This window comes from Saimiri boliviensis, chromosome 4 (assembly GCF_048565385.1).
Source record: "Saimiri boliviensis isolate mSaiBol1 chromosome 4, mSaiBol1.pri, whole genome shotgun sequence".
NCBI lineage: Eukaryota > Metazoa > Chordata > Mammalia > Primates > Cebidae > Saimiri > Saimiri boliviensis.
Genome location: NC_133452.1, coordinates 23,131,825 through 23,158,447, shown reverse-complemented (window position 1 = coordinate 23,158,447; position 26,623 = coordinate 23,131,825). Strand labels below are relative to the sequence as shown.

Genomic DNA, 26,623 nt, shown 5'->3' with positions numbered 1-26,623 from the left:
AAATCTATTTACATATTCTTTACTGTATGTATTTCTGGAGTACTCTCACCAAAAATATTAATACATGCAAAAAATATGTGTGTGTGTCTGTGTGTGTGTGTGTCTGTGTTTACAGGATATGACACACTACCTTGAAATATACTCTGTACACAAACAATCTTGGGCTAAAAAAGAGATAATAAACTCTATTGCAAGGATGCAGGAGTTCAAAGTGAGCCAGTCACAAATCTTATATACAGATCTCTTTAGGTTTTGAATCATATCATAGGAATTTATGGAATATCTGTGTATCTTATAATTTTTCGGAAATAAAATCATATACTAATACTCATGCTAAAATGTTAACATAAATTTTGTGATGTTGAATGTTTTGTAAAATTTCTAATTTTAAAATTTGTACTTTTGGAAATTTATAATTTTCCTTAAAATTTACATTATAAGTAATTGAGTATTTGAGGAAGCCCTATAGCCAAGGAATAATATATTATTTTACTTCATATGGCTATATGAGGCTCCTACAAAGAGTGATATGTGATACACCCAATCTTTAAAATTCAAGGATGAATTTTTACAGATAACCTGTGTATATAATTTTCTGAACTTGTGCATGCACATGTATTCAATAAATGTTTAGAAGTAGAACTACTGGGTCAGTGAATGGATATATGTGTTGTAATTTTCTTATATATTGTCCAGCTGTCCTCTACGGAGTTTGCGTAAATGTATTATCCATACTCCCCTGATTGACAGAGTGAGTTCTGTATTTCTTGACTTTTGTCACTTGAATGCTAAAAATATTAATTTATATTTAATTTGTCTTTAGTGAGATTTTAAAATATTTTTATGTCTTATATTTCCTCTTTTTGTATTACCTTCTTTGCAGATTTTTAAGTGCTTTCCCATTTTTTTAAAGTTAGCTATTTTTTTTTTCTAATTGATTTATATAGTATCATATATTAGGGAAATTTGCCCTTTTTCATATGTGTTTCTAATTTTTTGTAAAAAAATGAGTTATAAATTAATGGCTAGTGGATGGAAGTAAGTAAAGGACAGGGCCTTTGTGTCATACATTTTTAATTTTTTATTAAAGTATAATTTATATACAGCAAAAAGTACAAATCAACATTTTGATAAGTACATACTTCAGTGTGACCCACACCACTAACAAGATATAAAACATTTCTGTTACCCAGAAGATACTGCAGGCCATTTCCATTCAATTTCCTCACCCCCAAAGAGGCAATCACTGTTCACATTTCCATCACAGTAGACTAGTTTTGCCTGTTCTAGAACTTCATAAAAGTAGAACCATACAGTGTTAATCTTTGACATAGGCTTCTTTTGCTCAGCATAATGTTTTCAAGTTATATCTATGTTATTGCATGTAATGCTATTCTATTTCTATCCGTGTTTCTGAGTATTAATTCCATTTCATGGAGATACCACACTTTGTTTATCCATTCTCCTATTGGATATATGGGTTTATTGGAGTTTTAGGATATGTTGACTAAAGCTGATGAAGACATGTTTGTACAAATCCTTTTTTGGACTTTTTGTTTTCATTTCACTTGGATCAATATTCAGGAGTTGAATTGATATGTCTGAGTTTGACATATGTGTACATTTATTTATAAATGGCAAAAAGTTTATCAAATGGATTGTATCATTTTACATTCCCAAAAAGGTATAAAAATTCTGATTTCTCACATTTTTGCTCACTTTCATTGTCGTCAATGTTTCTAATCAATCATTCTAGTGTATATATCATACTATTTCTTTCTAATCTAATTTGCGTTTCCCTTTTTGACTAATGATGTTGAGCATTTTATGTGTGCTTACTGACCATGTGTATAACTTATTGATGAAAGGATTTATTCACACATTACACCAATATTCTTATAGTTGTCTTTATTATTATTATTATTAACCTGTTCTTCATATACTCTGTATCTTCTGGATACAAGTTCTTCATCAAATATATGCTTTGCCAACATGATCTTTTATTCTAAGCTTTGTTTTTTCACTTCCTTAACAGCAACTTTAAAAGAACAAAAGCTTTTAATTTTTATAAAATTGAAGTTGTTAAAAAATTGGTACTATTTGTATTTTATCTAAGAAATATTTACCTATTCTAGGACCATGAATATTTTATTTCATGTTTTATCCTAGAAATTTTATAATCTTAGCATGCATGTTTAATACAACATCTTGAAATAATATTTATGTATGGTTTGAGGTAGGGGGTCAAGATTATTTTTATTCCATGTAGATATCCAGTTGTTCTGGCACTGTGTATTGAAAAGACGGTATTTTCTTCATTTAATTACCTTGATATTTTAGTCAAAATTAACTGGACCATGTGTGTATGGGTCTATGTTTGGACTCTGGATCAATTGATCTAAATAACTACTCTTCCACCAACACTGCATTTTCTTCAAAAGTGTAGCTTTTGATTTGGATTTGGATGGCATTGAACTTGGGGACCACTAACTTCATAACAAAACTGAGCTTTCTGGTTCATGAATACAGTACATACCTCAATTTTAGTTTTCAGTTTTTGTCAGCAACTTTTATACTGTAAATCAGCAGATTTTGCATATACTTTACTATGTTTATAGTTAATGAATTTTATTTTTAGTGGTTCTCTACCTAGGACTAAAAATACATGTTTTAGGCAATTTGATACCAGTATTCATTCTCCAGGACTGCCATGGCAAATTAACATAAAGTGGATGGCTTAACACAATGAACATTAATTCCCTTACAGTCCTGGAAGACAGAAGTCTGAAATCAAGATGTTGTCCAGGTCATACTGCCATTGAAAGCTCTAGGAGAGAACCTCTTCTTTCTTCTAGCTTTTAGTGGCTCCCAGTATTCCTTGCCTTGAGACAGCTTAACTCTGGCCTATCTCTGCCAACATCTTCACATGACCCTCTTATTTCTGTAGGTCTCTGTGTTTTACTTTTTTCTGGCTCCTTTAAGGAGACCCATCATTGGATTTAGGGCTCATCCTAATCCAAGTTGATGTCTTCTTAGGATCTTTTCTTTAATTAGAACTGCAAACACCTTTATGTCAAATAAGATCACATTCTAAGGTACTGGGTGGACATATCTTTTTTTTTGCGGGGGTCACTATTCCATCTCCCACAATACCATACCATGAATTACATATCCTCTGTACAAGTTTTTTCACTCTGTGCTTCTATTTCAATCATTTCTATTGCTTGTATTTGAGTTTACTAATCTTTGCTTCTGAATTTGACAATCTGTTATTTAAATCTATCCAGATATTTTTCATTTCAGATATAGTCAGATCTGAAATTTCATTATGATTCTTCATATATTTCATTTTTCTGTGATATTCACCATTTGCTCACTCAGTATGTTCATCTTTTTTTTTTATAAATCCTTAAGCAAATTTTAAATAGCTATTTTGAAGTCCTTTTTTTATGAGTTCAACATTTGTATCTATTTCTATTGACTATACTCTCATTATTATATTATTATATATTATTATATATGTAATAGTATTCTCACATTTTCTGCTTATTATATCAGATTGATTGTGTGCTGTATATTGTGTGTGCTACACTGCTAAGAGTCTAGATTCGGCTCTTTTAATGGAAAGAGTGTTGAATCTTGTTCTGGTGGGCAGTTAATTTATTGACAGCTTAGCTTGTTCCTGGTCCTGAGCTTATTAAGTCAGTTCTAGAGTTACCATGACACTAGTGTTAGAGTAGTTCTACTCTTAAAGTTTGGCCTTTCTTGGATCTCAGCTGGTTGCTCAGTGTATTCATTGAATTCCCTTCATTTTGACAGGTCAGAAGTTCAATGTCTCCCAACACTGTGCAACTACCAGACTCTTCATTAAGCTCACTAACCCCCAGTAGTTATTGTTTGCCTGGTATTGTTGAGTGTTTGTACAAATGAAGTTTGGAATTCAGCTAAAGACTCAAGTGGACCCCATGTCTATTTCTAAGCTCCTTTACTGCTCATATGCTCCCTTCTGATATCCTACCTCAAATTTTAGTTGTCACAGGAGCCCTGCTCACTCATCTTTGTTCCTAAACCTAGCAGCACTGCTGTTCACTACTTTGGTCTATAGTTCCCAGTATAAAGTTGGTAAGGTGCTTGTATGAAGAAATCTCTGGAAATCAAGAGATCACCTTTGATTGTATGCTTCCCTTGTCTCAAGGATCACATTCCTGCACTGTATATTTTCCAGTAGCTAAAAATAGTTGCTTTATACACTTTGTACATTTTAATCATTTTTTGTGGTGGGAGAATAAGACCAATGTCATGGCTGGAATTAGAATATCCCTGTGTCAATCACTTATGTTCTTTCAATACACATTTCATGAATTAATAACATTCATTACATTTCCATTTTTAAACCTATCAGTGTTACTTATACTATCTGTTAATTACAAAATAATTTAAAATTGAAAAGTAAAGAGAAAGTCTTTTAGAAGTGTGGTAACATACATACATGGCATTAAACACTGAGAAAATTAGAGTGTGTGGTGTTAGCTTAGGGTCATTCAAGTGGCACAAAATAAATCCTGGCCACAACTGTAGCACAGGATCTTTTCTGTATTTCATTGAGAAAGACGCACCCCATTTCTCCACCTAAAGAGAATATGGTTTGAGCCTCAGTATAACCTTTCCCTTGGCAGTGGAGTAGTTTGATTACTGTTTCTTTCTTCATGCCATCATCAGCACTGTGGTATATGAGCAAACGCTGGTGGTGAGGGGGAGGAGAGGGGTGTTTATTAGTCTTAGACCATACAGTGATTTACTCTGGAGCAAGTTAGCATGCTGGATTTGTTCAATATTAACGTGCATAGATTTTTTTAAAAATGCTATGATTCCAAATATGGGGCTAATCCAGAGACAGTGAACTTTTGTCTAGGAAGCAGGCATATCATTATAATCAGCTGTTGTGTCTTAAGAGGTGGTGGAAACTGCTGTGTGTATAGGATGGTTCAGTTAGTTATATGAGTTTCTACTGAGGCTGCTTATCACATTTTAAAAATGCAATTTTAGCGACAAAAATTCTTAGAAATTAAATTTTATTTCCTTCTGAACAGAAAAAAAAATTGTTGAATTGTTGTATACTCTTTTAGGTTTAGGTGGTTACTCAGAATATACACTGCTCTGTGCATGTCACATATTATTATTGTAGATTTCTTTAAGATTAATAAACCAGTCATATTGTTTTTTATCTCATTAAAACAAAAAGAATTGACCTATTCCTTTGAGTGTTTTATAAAAATATGTAACTAACTTAGTCAGTAATAACTATGTATATCACATATTTTAACTTTAACTTAGTATTTCTCCTATTCAGCTAGCAAGCACGTTCTTTCATTTCATTCTGCATCAAAGAAAGAGCAAGAAGTGTATGTTAAGAAGAAATCTGCTCAAGGAAGTCAGAAATCCCCTAAGGGTAGACCTTTAAGTGCAATACAAGATATTGGTCTACCTCTTTTGGAGGAGGAAACTACCAGTACCCCCACTACAGAAGGAAGTTACACCACACCACCACAGGTACAGTAAAAACAATTGTTCAGTTGGACTGTTCCTAAAAATCTAACATAAAACAATCTTTTCCCTAAAAATAGTTAATATATAATGTGCAGTGCTGCTAATGTATAGCCACAATTGGAAAATAAGATAATCTTGAACAGTTGCTCTATGCCGAGATCTTTAAAAACATGGCAAATTTAATCTGTACATGAACTCTATGATGTGCCTGTAATTACCTGATTTTATAGTTGGGTTATACGAGGCTATATAACTTTGAAGGTCACGTATTAATAAAGATCACATATTAAAGGTCATATATTAATAAAAATTACTTCATATGTGCTTAAAATTAAAAGGAAAAAGGACAATGCATATATTTACAAAACAGCATGACCTAGACATTGGAAACTAAAAAGTAAAATAAAGTTAAATTAAATTAAAAGAATTGAAATGCCAGAAATAATTGTTAATATCACAGAAATAACAATAAATACAAATCAATCAATCAATTAAAATGCTAAAAATTTAAAGTTATATAAAAATAAGATCTAACTATAAGTAGACCAAAAGTGACATTTTTAAACAAAATTTTATAGAAAGTTTAATGATAGAAAGATAGGAGAACATACCTGGAAAATATGAACGAAGAGAGAACTGTGATGATAGTTTGCTGTTGGTGGTGGTGGTAGTAGTGGCGGTGGTGGTGTTTTGAGATGGAGTCTTGCTCTGTCACCTGGGCTGGAGTGCAATGGTCTGATCTCAGCTCACTGCAACCTCCACCTCCTGGGTTCAAGCATTCTCCTGCCTCAGTCTCCTGAGTAGCTGGGATTACAGGCACCCGCCACCACACCTGGCTAATTTTTTGTATTTTTAGTAGAGATGGGGTTTCACCATGTGGCCAGACTGGTCTCAAACTCCTGTCCTCATGATCTGCCCGTCTCAGCCTCCCAAAGTGCTGGTGAGCCACCATGCCCAGCCTGGTGAGAGTTTTAATATCTCAATACATATAGGAACATTATATGAAAAGAAAAAGTAGAATAAATCAAGTAGATATGACTATAACTAATACATAGGCACTGAACTATCCAGACACAATAAATAAAGAGCAGTAACTATTAGAACTACAGAAATAAAAAGACAAGTAAATCATGAATAATTAAAGATTTTAACCCATGTTTCTTGGAAACTGACAGATCAAGCTACAAAATAAGTAAATACAATTCTGAGAATTTGAAAAAAATCTAAATATAAACTTAATCATATATATATATATATATATATATATATGGAACACTTTACCCAATAAACAGAGAAGATACTTTTTAAGCACCCAAAAGATTTTTTTTAATATCCTGTAATAGACAATAAACGCAAGCCTCAATAAAATCCAGTTATTCCTTTTGTTTAGATTCTTACCTGAACATAATGCAATAAACTAGAAACTAATAATTAACAGCAAGTTTTAAATCTTATAAATGTGAAAACTAAATAAAACATACTAAATATACTAAATAATCTTTTAGTTTAAAAGAATATTAGAAAAGAAATTATGAAATAGGTAGGATTCAATAACAATCAAAATTTGTATGCAACATCTAGAATAGCATTTGTTTACTACTATTTTTAATAGTAAAATATACAATGCTGCTTTTAGACGAATTAGGAAATAGGAATGATTAAAAATAAATGACTTAAGCTGTTGAAATAAAAGTTCAGAAAAAGAACAAAAATAACTCAAAGAAAAAGAAGAAAGGATTTTAATAACTATGAGAGCAGAAATCAATGAAATGTGGAATAAAAAATATTAATAAAGCCTAACCTGCTTTTAATGAATAATAAAATATACATGCTTCTAGTAAGACCAATTAAGAAAAAAAGAAAAGAGGAGAGAAGATATAAATTAATCAAATACAGAACAAAAAATAGGGTAGAAGTGTAACAACAATGGTTTAAAAAAAAAAGTGTGTTAGAAGCAGCTCTGTGCTAGCAAATATAAAATCTAAGGGATAGTGGGAGTGAGGGGGATGGCAGGTACAGTGGCTCATGCCTATAATTCCAGCACTTTGGGAGGCTGAGACAGGTGGATCACTTGAAACCAGGAGTTCGAGACCAGCTTGGCCAACATGACAGAGAAACCCTTTCTGTATTAAAAATACAAAAAATTAGCCAGGTGTGGTGGCATGTGCCTGTCATTCCTGCTACTTGAGAGGCTGAAGCATGAAAATTGCTTTGATTTGGGAGGTGGAAGTTGCAGTGAGCCAAGATCTCAACACTACACTCCAGGCTGGGCAATTGAGCGAGACTCTGTCTCAAAAAATATAAAATAAATAAAATAAAATAAGCCTGGGGGTGAGGGGAAAGCATGTAACTTCCTGAGGGTGGAGAAGAGGAGAAATGGCAAAGTTGACTCACAAGAAAATATAAAATCTGAATGAAACAGTAAAGAATAATAAAATTGAAATGACAATTCAAAGTCCTCTAAGTCTTCCCTTTCCAAAAAACCATGGGCCCATTTGGCTTTATAGGATAGATCTAACAGACTTTTAAAAAGTAATTGTTGCAGAAAACAAAAAAGCAATATAACTTTCCAGTCCTTTTTAAGAGGTTAATGTAATCCTGATTCCAAAACCACATAAAAGTAACACAAAAATGAATAAAATTTATTTATAAATATAGATTAAAAATTACAAATAACATAATTGGTATCCATTTCTAACAGTGTATTAAGCAATCAGACAGAATTCTTCTCCGAAATTCAGAAATCTTTTACCATTAGAAAATCTGTCAGTATTAGTTCCTAGAGTAGTAGATTAGATGAGAACAATCATAATCCTGAAACATTTGATAAAGTTTAACATTTGTTTATGGATTTCTAAAAAGTGCGGTTAGCGAACTAGGCATAGAAGAGAACTTCTTAATCATAAATGTTACATGCCCAAAATTTTACACTTAATGGACAAATCTCATATACAAAAACATTATAGTAATGCAGAAAGTTTAAGTGTGTTCCTATTAAAATTGGAATAAGAAAAGAATGCTTGCTATCGTTGTTAATATTTATTGATACTGAAATATTATGATAATGTAAAGCCAGACCAATGATACAAGGAACAAAATAATTAAAAGATTATTCTAAATAATCATTGAGTTATTCACAGATAATATGATCATATGCCCAAGAAAAAACAGCGGAATAAACAATTTTCCAAACTAAGAGATTTTAGCAATTTTCAGAACTAAGAGAATTTAAGATTGCCAAAGACATTAATAGTAATAACTAATATATTGATGTACTTATTAATTACTATGCACCTGATACTATGTACTTCTCACATAGAGCTTTAATTCTCCCCATCAACTTATTTTCTTTTTCTTTTTTGGGGGGGTGGGGTTTGGTTTTTGGTTTTTGTTTTTTTCCGAGATGAAGTCTCATTCTATCTAGGCTGCAGTGCAATGGTGCAATCTCAGCTCACTGCAACTTCTGCCTCTCAGGTTCAAGTGATTCTCCTGCCTCACCCTCCAGAGTAGCTGGGATTATAGGCACGTGCTCCCAGCACTCGGTTAATTTTTTTGTATTTTTAGTCGAGAAAGAGTTTCTCTACTATGTTGGCCAGGCTGATCTTGAACTCCTGACCTCAGGTAACTCACCTGCCTCAGCCTCTTAAAGTAAGTGTTCTTATTATCTTGGTGTCATAGTCAAGGAACCTGGAGCACAGGAAGCTTAAGTGACTTGCTCAAGGCCAAACAGCTGGTTTGTGCTAAAGCAGGACTTCAACCCAGACAGCTCTAGCTCATGAGGTCATGCCCTTAATCACTATGCTGTGCTGCTACTACAACTTACCAAAATCAGTAGCTTTCCTCTACACCAGTACTATGCATTAGACATCAGAATATGATGCCTTTCATGATAGCAACAAAATCACAAAATACCCAGGAATTAACCAAAATTATATCAGTTTTCCACATAGAAAAGCTTAACACTTGAATAAAGGCTATAGAAAGTGATCCAACCAACTGAAGAATATACATGAATACATAGAGAAGTTATTTTGTGCTTTTCAGTGAGATGCCGTAACAGTATAAAGACATGTTATCCTCCATCTGCCTTTAAATTCAATGCAATCCCAATCAAAATTTCCACTGTGTTTTTCCAAAATTTTCTAAAAATACAAAACTTTAAAATTCATAGGGATGAATAATAATTCACAAATAGCTAAGGAAACTTGGGGAAAAAAAGAGAAAAGTGCATCTTAATATTTCCAAAAACAAAAAGTTATAGCAGTAAAAATAGTTTTAATTAATGCACACATAGGTAAACGGAGCAATAAGAGAAAGTAAAATAGAAACAGATCCATATTTTAATGAAAATTTAATATAGAATAGAGGCAACACCATAAACCAATGAAGAGAAGACAGGCTGTTGAGTAGGTTGTACTAGGAAATTTACATCTCCATGGAGAGAAATAAAACTGGGTCACTAGCTAATATCATACCTGAAGGTATTCCAGATATATTGAAGATTTCATTGTAAAATTTCAATCCATAAAACTGATAATAGATAACATAGGAGACTATTTTTTTGTGCCATGATCACAAAGAAGACAAAACCCTAAAGGCCAACAGCTTTAAAAAATACTCAAACTCTATAGTAATCTTAAAAATGCCAAATACAAAAGCAGTGAGATTTCACTTTCTAGCCACAGCAATAGCAAAAATTATAGAGATGGGAGTGGCAGGTATTGATGGGGATGCGAGGCTATTAAACTTTTAGAACCTGAAGTGTTACAGAATTTTGGAGAATATCCAGCATTATTTAACTAAATTATGACTGACCTAGAAAACTATGCATTTATCATGTACCTAGAATAATGACAGTAGGCAAATGCCATGTATGTTCTTATCATTTTTAACACTGCACTTTATTTCACAGAATTACAAGTATATTATACAGTGTTTGGTGTTGTATAACAGTTGGCCTCTCACTGAAAGTCAGCTGATATTTGTTCAAGCACTGAAAGACTTAAAGAAAAATGATACCAAAGGTATGTCACCCTAAATGTTTATACATGCACTTTACATTTGAATAATAAGTTGATATTTAAATATTTAATAATAAATTTAGTCATGAAAATATAATTTTGTTTTATTATACATTATAATTTGTACTCTATATCCTGTGACATTTCCTGTTGATTTCCTGTTAATCGATTATATGCATCAATATTTTTACTGTATGTTTATAAGAAAAAAATATGATTAGTTAGATGTAATTTAAGCACATTTTGTCTAATTAGTAAAAATTACTAATTGATTATACTTCTGAATATTTCAAAAATATATACAAAATTTTTCTACCTATAAAATTATATTTGTTGAGAATATATAGCATTAAATATAAGCTCTTGAAATAGTTCACAAATTCTTCAATTCTACAAGAAGAGTTTTCTAGTGAAAGAGTACTCTGGTTTATTTTTTCGAAATATAAACTGCTCTCAATATACCTGACTAGGAAGCTTGTTGCTTTCAAAAAAGAGAATCAAAAGGAAATCTCCAACAGCTTCTCTCTGTAAGCTTTATATCCCATTGGGCAATCTAATAATTGAAATCTGAAAGAATGTGTATTTTCTATTTATATTCTTTGTCAAATTTAAGCTAGATTGCCTAATTGTAAAAATAATATATGCATGTTATTTTTTTAAAAATGCAGTACAAAAGGGCATAACATAAAATGTAAAAGCCTCTATTTTTTTCCTGGGCCCCGTTTTCTGAATTCAAATACTTGATGGTAGCCCACACCAAAGCAGGCTTTGTCATCATTCAGAATTTTTAGTGGACATACAACACACTTATGATAAGACACAAACTCTTAGTCCTTATTGTCCTCTAAGAAACAAAATTTTATTTATTTATTATTTATATTCCTCTATTAGAATGCAAGACACAGAGTCACTGTCTCTTTGCTATTCATGTGTGTTACGTGGATAACTCCCAGAGGAGACACCGGGGTGTTCAAACATTGTTTTTTGAACAAGTGGCTGTGCCACTGCTCCCTAGCATAAAAACACTTTCACACATTCCTTGAATACTCATGGAATATGAATTTTGCCAAAACACCTGCCCATTTTATTTTTGCCTCCCCTCCTAAAGCCAACACCCCCACAGCCCAGCACACTGAGAATGTCTGAAATAGCAGACAAGTATTCAATTTCCTATTCTTGACTACTAGAAGAGAACACAATTGTTCTGTGAGTAAATGTCATATGGAAGCTTTAAAGCTCCTGGCAGGCCACATCTCAAGCTGACTATGCCCTTGATTTTCATGTTGTGGTGGCACAGGCAGAAGAATGAGGAGTTTTGTCCATTTTGCCTGTTTCATCCCTTGCATTATCCCTAGTTAGATCCCATATGCACAGTAAGCACCCCACAATATTTGCTGAATGAGTAAATGAAAGGATATGTATAAGCTACTCCTGTTATTATTACCCTTATTTATTGATTGCCAACAACTCTGTTCAGGTGTTTGCTTGCTTCTATTATCTGCCTGGACCTGATCAGGAAAGAGTTTATTAAGGTTTGTGTATATAGAAGTTAAGAGAAAACTGTTATTGCTAGGCTTGCTTTATTAGAACATATAGATTCTAGTATGTGTCTTAAAATTCAAGGAAAAACTATAAAAATATATGACACCGAGAGTTCCCATTTCCACCCAAATGTATCAAGCATGCTTCCATAGCAACACATCACACTGCAGAAATCCCAAGGGCATCACACTGTGCAACCTCCTCTGCTGTTCCTCAATCATTGGTCAGGGTTGGTGTTCTTTCTCAGTCTCATAATTGTATCTCTAGCACTAGCAGGAGATGCAATAAGTGTTTATTGAATGAATGCATGAACATGCCACACCAGCGACCTCAGGTATGTGTAAATCCTAACGGCATCCTGGCCTGCTGTGTTGACAAGATTCTGAGGCCATGTTCAGGCTCAATGAGAAAGTTTTGTGATCTTTTATCAATGTCCCACATAGGCACAGGAAGAAAAAGTGGTAGCGCAGGAGCCACAGAGTTGCCGTCTCTTTGCTGTTCATGTGTGTTAATGTGGATAACTCCCAGAGCAGACACTAGGGTGTTCAAACATCGTTTTTTGAACAAGTGGCTCTACTACTGCTCCATAGTGTTTTACATAAAAACACTTTCACACATTCCCTGGATAGTCATGTCAAAATTCAAAATATGAATTTTGCCAAAACATCTGCCCATTCTACTTCTGCCTCCCCTCGTAAAGCCAACACCCCCAAAGCCCAGCATATAGAGAATGTCTGAAATGGCAGACAAGGCTTCAATCTCCTATCCTTGCCTACTAGAAGAGAATACAATTATTCTGTGAGTGAATGTCATATGGTAGCTGAAAACTCCTTGCAGGCCACATCTAAAGCCGAATTCGCCCATTGATTCCCTTGTGGTTTGCACAGGCAGTTGACTTTGGCAATCACTTCCCTGCAGCTTGCTCTCTGAGACTGTTTCTGGCCCAATTCCCTTCTCTGGTCTTCAGCTGTGAAGGTTTCCTGGACCCACCTAACATTCCCTAACCGTGTGTTATGGATTATCTACAGCTGAATTTGAGCTCTTTGATTATTTTGCAATTGATCACCCACACCCACCAATTTTTCTAATGAAAAATAAATGAAAACAATTGCCGGATGCGGTGGCTCACGCGTGTAATCCCAGCACTTTGGGAGGCTGAGGCGGGTAGATCACAAGGTCAAGAGATGGAAAACATCCTGGCCAACATGGTGAAACCCCCGTCTCAACTAAAAATACAAAAATTAGCCAGGCGTTTGTCATGCACCTGTAGTCCCAGCTACACGGGAGGCCGAGGCAGAAGAATCACTTGAACCTGGGAGGTGGAGGTTGCAGTGAGCCGAGACTGTGCCACTGCACTCCAGCCTGGTGACAGAGCAAGACTCCGTCTCAAAAAAAGGGAAAATATCTATGAGTTGTTTATTTTTCTTTGCATGTTACCATGTTCTCTTTGTTTTTCCAATCAAGGTGCCACTTTTGTTCTCCCTTAAGGTAACCATTACCCTACTCCTTCTTCCTCTGTGGTTCAAACCACAATCTCTTAGCTCATACTGTGCCCCCGCTCCTGGCACCCACCAAATTCTCTCTCTCCTTTTTCTCTGTCAATCAATAGAAAACTGCTTGAAAAAAAATGGATGTTACAAATCATGTAGTAATTTTGTGTTCCCCTGCTGCAAAGAAGTAGGTAAGAGTACATGCTTAATATCGGCAGAATTAAAATTTTATGCTAAAGATTTAAGTGCAAAGAAAATATTCACAATTATAGAAATGAAAGAATAATGAAACAGCACAGTTTTGTATGTGCTTGTGTATTCACCAAAGCTATTCTCATTTCCACTTTATTCTTCAAGGATAATTTATAGGACTATTAGATTTTACATTACATTTCTGAGGATTAGGAATTTCAGTGGATCAGAGAATAACTGTTTTGATTTGTTTGTTTTTGTTTTGTTTTGTTTTGGCTAGCGTGGGCTTTTTCATGAGTTGCCTGTAACTCTTTACACTTCTGATTTCTATATTATAGTAGTGTGTTACACCTATCTCAACAAGCTCAAAATAGTCATGCTACTGTTATAGCAATTATAAACTGTAAACCCAGATGCATATGACAGGAAACAAATAATCCCATCATAAATCATAAAAGGAAAAATACGGAACCTTGCTGAATTCAATTGAAGATATTGTTCATAAGGAAAACCTGTTTCTGAAAAATGTCTAAACAAGATTCATAAAAACGTGCAAAAATAAGGAGGAGGTATTTATGAAAAAATTTAAGCTTTTCAGGAAAAATAGCATCATATAGTACAACGCAATTGACTAGAATTGTTTTCTCCCAACTCTCTAAGGTAAACTAATGTCTAATATGGTGCAAAAGAAAAATATCTCAAAATACTCTTAAACTTAATTAAATACATATATTTATTGTATATATATTACACAGCTGGTTGCTGGCACAGCTAGGAATTCTAATCGAAATTAAATTCCATCAAGGGCATTTGAATGGGGAAAATAACAAAATACCGTAGCACTGGTTTCAGATCTTTACTGTTTCTCTGATAGATGTTTTTGTATTACTTTAGTGAACACAGAAGTTTGTATATGGGCTGTATTATTTTTTCCCTATATTAATGTGTAATTATATATAATATATAATAAACATAATATACATCATTTATCATAAAATAAATTGTTTATTATATGAAATATATATTTGACTAGATTATATATATAACATATATATATACATAATTTGAATATCTGTGTATATTTTCTGTGATAATTAGAAATTTTGTTTCAGTACTTATATGTTGCATGTGTTATGTAAAATTTTATAAATTGGGGATATTTATTAAAAAAGAAATGACACCTTGAAATGTTATGGAGGAAATGAGGGTAAAATATAAAATAGCTTGTATCATACAACAAAGTCTCGAAGGATACCAAGCGTGGAAAATAAAGCTTTGCCTTGGATTTAGAAGTAGCACAAAGAAGAATGTGTCTCAGGCTGTATCCAGGAGCCAGTGCTGGACTCACACCACTCACAGAACCACTTACTGGGCTTCAGAGGTGCCTAAGGAGAGACTGAGTCCTGCTAGAGAAGATACAGAACACGAGGGACAGAAACAAGGAGAGCTGTCTGCATGCGGCTCACCATTCAAGGCCATTCCCATTTCCTTCTGCATCAGGAATAGTGGGGAGGAAAGATGAGAAATGTTTTCTCTCACTTTAGTTCACAGATATTCAGTATTATTAATATTATAACTTCATAACATTAGACATTAGTGACCCTAAACTACCACTACTCTTCAAAAATACATTTATGGGTAGGAGAAGGAAAGGCATACACTCAGAAAAATACAAAGATCATATATACGAATATGTTACAGTAATTGGTTCTGGGTGTTGAAATTATTAGTGATTTTACCTTTTCATTTATGTTTTAATATCTAAAAACAAATTTTAATAAAAAAATATAAATGAGAAGTTTTAAATGAGCACATACAATTTTAATCAGGAAAAAAATGATACTTTTTAATTTTATAAACAAGAAACTCAGGAGAGATCTAGGAGTTTAATTATTCTAATTATAATTGAGTGCTATTTTGTGCATCTTATTCTACTTAGTAGTTTTCATTCATTCTTCTCAATTCTCACAAAGGCTCTGGGGAGTAGTCATTACCATTTCAATTTTACAGATGAAATGAGCCTTAGATGCTATGAATAATTTGCCTGAGTTTGCATAGCTAGGAAGGAGCAGAGTGAAGGTTCTAACATAAGTCTGATTTACCTAAAGCCCAGAATCTTCCACCATATCATGTAAGCTATTTAGATACTTTCTAACAATTTGTATTGTCCTAACAATACTGGTGGTAGTGGTGATACTGTTGGCATACCAACCAGACCAAGAAGGGCTTTACATGTATGACCCAATTAATCCAAGAAGGACTTTACATATATGGACCCAATTAATCCTCCCAATAAACTTATGAGGTAGGTGTTATTACTACAGTGCTGTCATTTTACAGATGAGGGCACTTGGATACAGACAGTTTAAGAAACTTGTCCTCAGTCACACAGCTAGTGGCTAGCACAGTTAGGAATTCTAATGGAAATTAAATTCTGTCTAGGGCTTTTGAATGAGGAAAAATAATAATATACAGTAGTTCTAGTTTCATATCTTTACTGCACCTCTGATAGATGTCTTTATCTATATTACTTTAGTGAACATGAAGTAACATAGATAAAGACATCTATCAGGCATATATGATGTATATTATGTTTTTCTCTATAGTAATGGGTAACTAGTAAGATTCTAGAGGAAAAATAAATAAAAACATTAATATCCAAAATGAACATAGCAGTATAATTCATGAAACAGAATAATGTAAATACGTAGAATTGAGTAATGGTACAAAATTAATAATATGAATGAACACTCAACAAAATGGCATTATCATTATTATGTATTCCAAAGACAAAATAAGTCTTTAGAAATAATTATGTTTTCTTTCCTGATATCACATTTGAAAATTTTATGGGAGAATAAGCAGCTGCTAAAATTAAATTACACCTTGCATTACATAATATGTGTGTTGCTGAAAAGCAGCAAAGAAATTCAGAATTAAATTGTATTTAAAATGAAGTAGGAAAATTTTGTTTGAAAGAATATTTTGTTGGGCAATCTTCTTGAAAGTCAAGCAGCTTTCAAATTCAGAATAATTAGGTCTTTAATGCCATGTTTATAAATACTTAGTCAATTTGATTAAATTAAAGCATGTCTATATGTCAGCTGCTATTTATCAGTTATATACACAACACAAAATCTACCTGCTCTAATTTGATGTGTATGATATATTTCACTTAATCAGTTACTGCACACATGGAAAAATTACATACATAGAAAAATTCAGTTAATAATGTCTTTAAGTTATCCACTTAGCTTACTTTTTTCTTTTTACTTTTTTTTTTTTTTTTCATTTCAAGAATCCCTCCTGGGCTGAAGGGATTCTTATACCTCAGCCTCCCAAGTAGCTGGGATTACAGGTGTGCGCCACCATGCCCAGCTAATGTGTATATTTTCAGTAGAGATGGGATTTCACCATGTTGGCCAGGCTGGTCTCAAATTCCTGGCCTCAAGCAATCTGCCTGCATCAGCCTCCCAAATTGCTGGGATTACAGGCATGAACCATCATGCTCAGCCAGCTTACTTTTCAAATATAAATCTTTTTATCCAGAAGAAATTGCTCAAGGGTTTGTTTGTTTGTTTTTCTTTAGTTAACTGCTGACCTAGGTTAAATTTGATATGCATTCTAAAGTCAGTATTGCCCCACTTACTCATTTAGACTCAACAATTTATATGAAAAATACAATAAATAATTTTTTTTTCAAAAATTCATATCTTTATAACCCATGACAAAAAAGAATAAGGCCTGAAATATGGCTAAGTACAACCTCGGATATTTCTATTATAAATTTTTAGAAAGCTTGGCCTCTGGTTAACATGAGGCAACAGTGCCACCTTTAGTATATTTTAATACCTAACTTTTGTTAAAAATTGCTTACGAAGATGGCTCATGGTCACTTAAGAAAATAGAAGGCTGGAGAACCTTGAGCGGATAGTACTTAGTGATGTCACCTGCATTCATCTATAATTACTGGTGTCGTGATCTTAAATTCCTTTTGCCAATATGTTACATTTTTGTGTTGTTCGCTTGGCTCTTTGAAGTTCTAATCTATTTGCAAAAATAAATATAAACTTTGTCATTCTCAAAAATATTTGGTTTCAAGTCTCACTCAATTTTATTAGCAGGATTATAACACTATTCCTCTAACTCTAATTAATATTATACTGAAGTTCTTTCTTTGGCACAGTGAATGTATGGTATAGCCAATTTAAGGTCTTTGAGGAAACCCAACATTATTAATTACATATTATATGTTACTTATATAGAGAGAGACTTTTCTGTTTATATTGACCAAGTATGACTGTAATTGATAAATGTATACTTTGTTCTAAACAAGTATTCTAGCTTAGAAATATGTAAATTTTCAAATCCTAACCAGATTTTATTTCTGATATGTAAATCTAAGCAATGAATTTTAATTGTAAAAACAAAACTGAATTTTTACAGTTTGTATGTTTTGTTGTCCCCTGAAGATTTCTGTCTACTATGTTCTGGATATATGGAAGATACTGTAAGACGAGACCTAAAGGCATAATATCAATGGCCTTTAGAGTTCATTTCATCAACAAATACTCCCTGAGCACTTCCTCTTTTCCAGGGGTATATTAATTTATTCCAATGATCATTTCCTCTACAGGTCTTCTGATTACCTGAATATGCAATGTGAAGTAACATGTTTCATAATTCTTAGATTTTTTTCTTGCATCTTATTGCTATATGTACTCCCAATACATATGTATTTCCTGTAAAGCTTTACATATTTAACAATCTGATAATAAATAAAAATCATTAGTTCAACATTATGCTAGATGAAATTAGGAATTTAAAATGAGATATAGAATGATGTTCTGGCCTTCAAAGAACTTAAATTTATGTGAGAAAAGGTTACCCCAAATTTTGCTATTAAAAAATTTGGAAATTATTTTATTCCATATATTAAGAATGTAAAGAAGAAGGATGGCACATGCCTGCTGTGTGCCTGTGTGCCTGACACTTTAGTAGGTATTTTGTGTATGTAAACTTGAATATTGTAATATGTTAACTTTAGTGGAATCAAACAACACCTAAATGTATTACTGAAACACTAAAAGCTATGTGTAGTAAAACAGGAAAGCCCCAGAAATGCTTCATGGGGCAGTTTGAGATTCAATTTCAGCTGACATTTGTTAAGCATTTAAAAAACCCAGTGGGTGTATGATACCAGATAGGATCCTATTTTAAATGCTCTATATTGATTATTTTAAGCTCTGTGGGTATGGTGCTCGGATCTCCATTACACAGATAAGGAAACTTAGACTCAAAGAATGTAATAAACCTACAAAAGTTAACCTATTTAACAGCTGAGCCAGAATTTACCTCCCGGTCATTTGACTATTTGACCAAAGGATTTTCCCCACAGCAACACTTCTTAGCAGTTGGGATTGCTGGCAGAAGGGCAAGCTTCCACTTTATAAGAGTGCTCACAGTCCTTTTGCAGTCTGGTAGGGTGGTCTGTCCCCCAATTTTAAAGAAGCTAATAACTGGGCACCAGGCAATTGATAAATATGCATTATTAACAATGACTATTTTACATTGCTAATGGGGTGACTTACCAGACTCCAGTTCTGAAAGAGACTGACAGGTCCTTGGAACTTGTATTTGAATACAGATTCAGCTCTTATCAGTTGGGAGACTTGAGTAAGTTACATAACTTCTCTGAATATGTCCCACGATGTTTTAGGACTTAAAAAAGAAAGAAACATAGTAAAGATTCAATAAATATTATTTTCAACAAATAAATAAATAATTTAAATAATTTCCCCTCGCCACTTCCATATTTAATTTTTAGAAAGGGTTAATGGAGCATAAGGTTAATATCCTTCATGTTGGGGAAAGGTAATTATACTTTTCTAAAAGTAAACCAGTGGTTCTCAAAGTGTGGTCCTTGGATCAGCTGCCTCAGCACCATCTGGAAACTTGTGAAAAACATACATTTTGAGGCCCTACCACAGATCTACCAAATCAGAAACTTTAGGGTTGGTACCCAGAAATCTGCTCTATGGTAAGCCCTTCAAGTGATTATGACACAGGCTAAAGTTTGAGGACCACTCTTGTGAGGGCACCTTCGGCCTCTGAATCCTAACCCACTGGCATTCTTCCCTTCAGCCCATCCTTTTGCAGCACTTCTCTGACAAAAAGGAAAACTGTACAGACTTCTTAAAGCAGTATTTCTCAAAGTAAACCTACAGGCCACTTGTATAAGAATCACTTGAGGTAAATTTTAAACTGCATATTTCTGTGCACCTCACCCAACTACTGCGTTGGAATCTCTGAGGGGTGGGCCTCAATATGTGCATTTTACAGGTTATCTGTATGATCTGTATATTCACCAAAATTGTGAATTGTTGTGTTACAATCAGCACAGCATTAGCAGCACTATTTTGTGACAACAAACACAGCATTATTAGTAACAGACTCGTCTGGCAGCCCAAATTGAAAATAATGAGTTATCCTAGCTCAGTTTTCATGAGATTGGCTTATCTCAAGTGGGCCACAAATGGAGCTCTTAAATACCGTGACCCCCATACTCTGCTGGCTTTGAGATAACTAAGACCTGGATTTTCTTGGGACCAGAAGCTGAAGTGGTAGCCATGGCCAGTGAGGGTGGTTGAAGCCTGGTTACCTTATCTCTGGGTTAAGATGAAGGGCAGGCTGGCGGCAGGGGAGGCCTGAGGAGACTGAGAAGCAGCAGCACTGAGTTTGCATTTCCTTGAAGGCAATGTTTCTGCCACCCCGAAGTTTATGGCTGACAAAAGATGTGAAAGAATGTACAGGAAAAGGTGTCCTCTGTGGCCTCTCTGACTTTCTATCTTGGGTTTCTGAAAAAAGTTGATTTTACTATGTGTTTTTTTAATGAAAATCTTTGTTTTTATTTCTTTTTTTTTTCTTCTTCTTCTTCTTCTTCTCTTGTGGTTGTTTCTAGATCTCTAATTTTAGGCCTTATCTTTCCTCTCATTTAGATAACTTTATTCTCTTTCTGTAAACTTTTTACTCACTTTTTAATCAGTCAATATTCATCTGTCCTACCCATTACAAGCAAGAGCTGAGCTGCTTAGAATGTAATCTAGCTTTTCTCCACAGAGTGCTCTGTAATTTCATGCACTTGTGACAAGGTCTCCAGGCTATGTGAATCTTTCCACTGTCCCAGGGTCCTATCTCAGAAAAACAGCATGCACAGATCCTCAGAAGGTTTGGACAGAAAATAAATCCTGGAGAACGTCAGTGAAAACGGCAGAGTAGGAACTCCAAAAATTAGTAACCCCATCAAAGCAATAAAAAACCTGGCAAAAAATTATGACAGTCAACTATTTCAGAACTCTGGAAACTACAGCAACTGAGGATTGTTTATTCAAGAAAAACAGCTGGATTTCTGTAAGAACAAGAAACTTTATGGTGTTTTGACTTGTCCCTGTTCCTCAGCTCAGCAGTAGTTTTGAAAATAATAATAATAATAATAATAATAATAATTATAATTATAATTATAAAAACCAGCCAATATTCCTGGCACATATTGGCAGATTGCAGAAGAAGTAAAATGGAGTTGGATTTATTTCCAGGTCTTATTCTCAAACACTTATCATTATTTGACTTGTTTGATAATTGTCAGGGTCACCTCCACTGGGTGCCACTGTCAGGGTCAACACTTGCAGGGGTCTGTCCTGCAGACCCTGACTCAGCTATGAATGAATAAAGTACACTGACACACAGATATTATGCTTTGCTAGTTCAGCTGAGGGTCCATGGCTGCTTACAGACTCCCTGAAGAGCACTGTAAACATTTGCAACTGCCAGTGCCCACTAGCCAGTGAGATTTGCACTTATTTCATAAAGCTTAATTGACAAAGGCTTGAGTCAACACCACTAGAGGTTAAAGATCAAAGGACAGGTTCTGGATGCCTAAAGCAAACACCATTATTGGGTAATATCCCTGGTTGACCTTCCCACCTGCCAGAGGGCTATCTGGCTCAAAGGTTAGTGTTAAGACCAGGAGTAAGCAAGTTAGTTAGGTAAACTCCCACATTCCTTTGTTTCTACTCTAATTTATTTAACTAAGGGGACAAGGCTGCCTTTAGCCAAGAACTATAGAAAAAAACCCTTAGGCCTTCCAAAAGCGTTTGAGACTACATTCTATAACTTTTTCTAATATTTTTCCCTTAATATTTTTGCTACCGCCCTGAGTGAATTCCCACAGATGATTTCCTGGAAGACTCCACTTACAAAACTGACTCAAAACTACAGATTGTGCAGAGTTTTCTCCACAAAATGATAGATAGTCTGAGATGATGCAGTCTGAGGATACAGAATGAGGAAAAAGGAACAGATCTTCAGACACTTATGGGAGACCAACACACATACCAGCATATACATAATGGGAACTCCAGAAGGGGAAGAAAAAGAGAAAGTGGCAGAAAGTGTATTTAAGAAATAACGGCTGAAAATGTTCTGATTTGATGAGAAACATTAATTGACACATTCAGGAAGTTAAAGAAACTCCAAGTAGCACAAATCAGAGACCCAGAGCTAGACACCCCATAAAAAACTCTCTAAAGAGAAAGACAGAATCTTAAAAGCAGCAAGGGAGAAGTGGCTCAACACATACAAAGAATACTCAATAATATTTTAACACCAACTTTTTACATCAAAATCTAGGGACACCAGAAGCCAGTGGGAAGACATATTCAAAGAACTGCAAATAGAATTATCAACCAAGAATTTTGTATCCAGAAAAGCTGTCATTCAAAAATAAAGGAGAAATTAAGATATCCCAGAAAAACAACAACTGAAAATACTTTTCAATTTATTTTGAAAACAAACTGAGACAGTTTGTTTTGAAAAAAAACCTGCCCTAAAAAGTACTAAAGGAAGTTATTCCTGCTTAAAAAGAAGACACTAGGCAGTAACTTGGATCTATATAAAGAAGTTAAGTGCATCAGTAAAACTACATAGACAAATATGAAAGTCAGCATAAATGTATTTTTTGCTTATCACTCTTTGTATTCTTCTGTGTGATTTAACAGACAACAGCTTAAAGCAGTAATCATAAGTCTGTGTTGATGGCTCAATATGTATCAAGATGAAATTTGTGATAATAACAAGATAAAGGGGATAGAAATACATGAACAAGGTTTTTGTATACTATTGAAATTAAATTGGTTTTAATCTAAAGTAGATGGTTATAAATTAAAGCTTTAATTATAATCCCCAAGCAACCACTAAGAAACTAACTCAAAAATGTATACAAACAAACAAAAAACAAGGAAATTAAAATGGCACAGCAGTAAACAGTAGTGGAGGAATTGAGAAATAAAAAAGACAGAGTATAGTATGTAAGAAATAGTAAAAAAGCAGACATAAATCTTATCATATTAATAATTATTTTAAATGTAAGTTAGCTCTCCAGTTAAAAGGCAGAGGATGGCTAAAAGGCCAACAATCACGTGACCTAATTATTTGCTTTCTGTAAGCAACACAATTCAGTTTCAAAAATACAAATAGTTTGAGAGCAAAAAAGTGGAAAAAACAATACCATGAAAAGAGTAACCAAAAGAGATCTGGAGTGGCTATACTAATACCAGACAAAATGGGTCTAAGATTAAAAATGTTAATAGAGACAAAAAAGGATATTTTATAATGGTAATTGGGTACTTCATCAAGCAATATAGCAATTATAAACATATATGAACCTAACAACATAATTCAAAATACATGAAGCAAAAACTGACAGAATTGAAAGAAGAAATAGACAATTCAACAATAATAGTTGGAAACTTTAATACCCCAATTTTAATAACAAGTAGACCAACTAAACAAAAAATTAGTAAGGAAATGGAAGGCTTGAACAACTCTGTAAACCAATTTGACCTAACAGATACTTTTAGAATCCTCTACTCAACAATAGCAGAATACATACTCTTCTCAAGGACATGTGGAATATTCTGCAATATAGACCATATATAAATAAATAAAACAAGTCTAAATAAAAGTAAAACTATGGAAATTCATCAAACATATTTTCTGGTCACAATTGAAAGGAAGTAGAAAGAAAGAGATAAGAAAAAAATTGGATAATTTCACAAATATGTGAAACTTAGACAACATACTCTTAACCAACGGATCAAGGAAGAAATCACTAGAGTAACTAAGAAATTCTTAGGAATGAATTTCAGAAAACCAGAGGATGTGGTAAAAGTGGTGTTGAAAGAACTATATAGCTGCAAATGCTTTTATTACAATGACATAAGATCACAAATCAGTAACTTGTCTTCCATCTTAAAAAACTAGAAAACTAGAAAAATAAGAGAAAGCTATGTCCAAACCAAGCAGAAGTAAGGGAATAATAAAGATTAAAGCACAAGTAAATGAGTTCAATATTGTATTACAAGTATTAGCCAACACAATTATGCAATGAATGAAATAAAAGGCACCTATATTGGAAATAAATTGTATAGTGGTAATGGTTACACAGTCTTATAAATATACCAAAGCCTATTGATTTATCCATATCAACGGTGAGTGTATGGTATATGAATTATATGTAAATTTTATGAAAAGGAGTCAAACAGACCTTTATAAAAATCTGTTTTTTTAGAAAATACAAGTCTGATAGCTTAAACACATTTCCCTGAGTTGATTCCCTTGTCCCTTGTGAAACTATTTTATTGTTATATTATAACTTACAAGTTTTTATTTTTATGTCTCTCTAGTTCATGGTGAAAAACATGAGGAGTTAATTACCTTAGGAAGCCCAGACTCCCACACTATTAGTGAGGGACAAAAATCTTCAGTAACTTCCAAAATAACGAGGAAAGGCAAAGAAAAGTCTTCTGAAAAAGAAAAGACAGCCAAAGAAAAACAAGCACCTCGCTTTGACCCTCAGGTGGCTGTAAAATTTTTTTATTGGAGTCATTTAATGATTTTAGGTTCACTGGATGCCTATTTGCCTATCTCTTCTGAAGACAAAACTGTGACACATTCTTTCTCCCTGATTCCGGAAATCATCTCGATACCTTGCGGACATTCCTTAGACACCTTCTCCAAACTCCCTTTTCTAGTTCAGTATCAAAAACCATTAATTAAATCTTTAATATGTAGAACACTATTCATGGCACTTGGGTTTCTAAGAGAACTATGTTTAGTACCAACCCTAAAAGAATTCACAGTCCAATAATGGAGGAGACCGAAGGTAAACTGAAAATTACAATGTTGAATGTTGTATGTGTAGTGTAGAAAAGATAGGTTGTGATCTAGCTTTTCCCAAGAGGAACTGAGTTCTGAACCGAGTTAATAAGCAAAGACAGGATGAGATGAAAATCAACTCAAAATGTTTTTTAAAGCATTCAAGCATGAGAGATGAGTCCGGAGGGGCCAGTAAGGGTCAGCTGAAAGAGGGCCTTAAAGCTTCACTGGAAGGCTGGGACTCTATACACGGTCCAGAGGTCATGAGTCTAAACTCCTTCAGGGCCAGTTAGAAAATTGCAGTGATGAAGAATGAGGAAGAGGATGTCAATGGCAAACTTGAGGAGTACAAGCACAGGCCTAAAGAATTTCAAGTTACTTAAAAACACTGCACTCTAAACAAAATGCCTGTGATAACCAAATCTTCCCACCGTTTATGCCTAGGTTAAGCAGGCCTGGAACTCGGGGGATTTAAGAAGCACATGAACATGATCAGATTGACATTTCAGACACCTTCATGGCTTTTAAGGGTGTGGACTTAAAGGAGGAAAGACTGGAGATGAAGAGAATTCAAGAAAGTACTTCAGTAGTCTAAGCAAAAGAGTCCAAAGTGTGTCAGGAACAGGAAAAAAAGAAAGAAAGGGTAGGACAGACCAAGAACTATCTAGAAAACAAAAGGTGGAGTGTAGTTAACAATCCAAAGCGGGTGTTAAGGAACAAGAAGGAACAAAGTATATCTCTCAGGTTTCCAGCAGGAATAGCTAAGGAGGATGTCAGTACCATTAGAAAAATAGACAATAAAGGAAAATTAGCAAATAAGACATAATGACTTGTTGTTTAGACTCCAGGAATGGTTCCTAGAGATTTCAAAGCTTTTATTTCTTAGCTGAAGTCTATCCTTGGAAGTAAAGTAAGATTAACCCAATCCATAGATTCCTACAAGAAGACCTCCCTTAGTATCTTCACAGTGCTCCCTTTCCTGATCAAGATTTGATCCCAGAAAAGTTTCTGATAAACTCATTTATTAAGCAGTTTTAAAAATTATAAAAACTAATGTACTCTGTGTTAAAAGGAGGAAAAAAATAATTTCTGCTTGTGAAAGTTGAGTCTTACCAGAATATTAGGGAAATACTGTAGAAAGCAAGGTCATTTTGGTAACACCGAAACCAAACTGCTGGTGGAAACTGTATTCAATGGTTATACCAATCCCTCTTCCCCAGCTGCATTATTGATCAGTGATAACTGACATAGTCTCAACCTTATGTAAAGTGCTATGTAACCACATTAGTTTCAAGCCTCTCTTCCTACCCAGTTGCCACCTATGAGCCTCACCTATGTAAAAGTTGTCTCCCAGCCTATGGTCCATGCAGGTGACCCTATGAGACATTAAAATGTTGTTAATGTTCATAATGAATATATAGCAAGTACATACAGACCTGGAAATGATCAACTGCCGTGCTCTCATTTTGGTGAAGAGATGCTATCAGTGAACATAAGTACAATTTAGAATTTAATGTATACAGTTTTTAAGGAAAATTTGCATACAGTGAAATGCACAAATTGCAGCTGTAAAATTCAGTGAGTTTTTGACACATGTATTCACCATGTAATCCATGC

At 34.0% G+C, this 26,623-nt stretch overlaps 1 protein-coding gene and 1 long non-coding RNA gene across 5 annotated transcripts in view; one reads left to right on the top strand and one right to left on the bottom strand.

Annotated features, from left to right (window-relative positions):
* The window catches only part of ADGB (androglobin), a 222,578-nt gene that overhangs the window by 179,309 nt on the left and 16,646 nt on the right, over positions 1-26,623 (top strand). For all 4 annotated transcript variants that reach the window (XM_074397308.1, XM_074397309.1, XM_074397307.1 and 1 more), the window contains 3 exons: positions 5,351-5,550; positions 10,460-10,571; positions 24,535-24,707. In XM_074397308.1, the coding sequence (XP_074253409.1) occupies positions 5,351-5,550; positions 10,460-10,571; positions 24,535-24,707 (485 nt within the window). The remainder of the gene's footprint in view (positions 1-5,350; positions 5,551-10,459; positions 10,572-24,534; positions 24,708-26,623) is intronic.
* LOC141584245 (uncharacterized) lies at positions 519-26,613 on the bottom strand. The gene is made up of 4 exons (XR_012517160.1): positions 26,443-26,613; positions 19,384-19,513; positions 6,159-6,506; positions 519-4,741 (listed from the first exon to the last, which is right to left on the bottom strand). It is a non-coding gene; the product is annotated as an uncharacterized LOC141584245 (long non-coding RNA).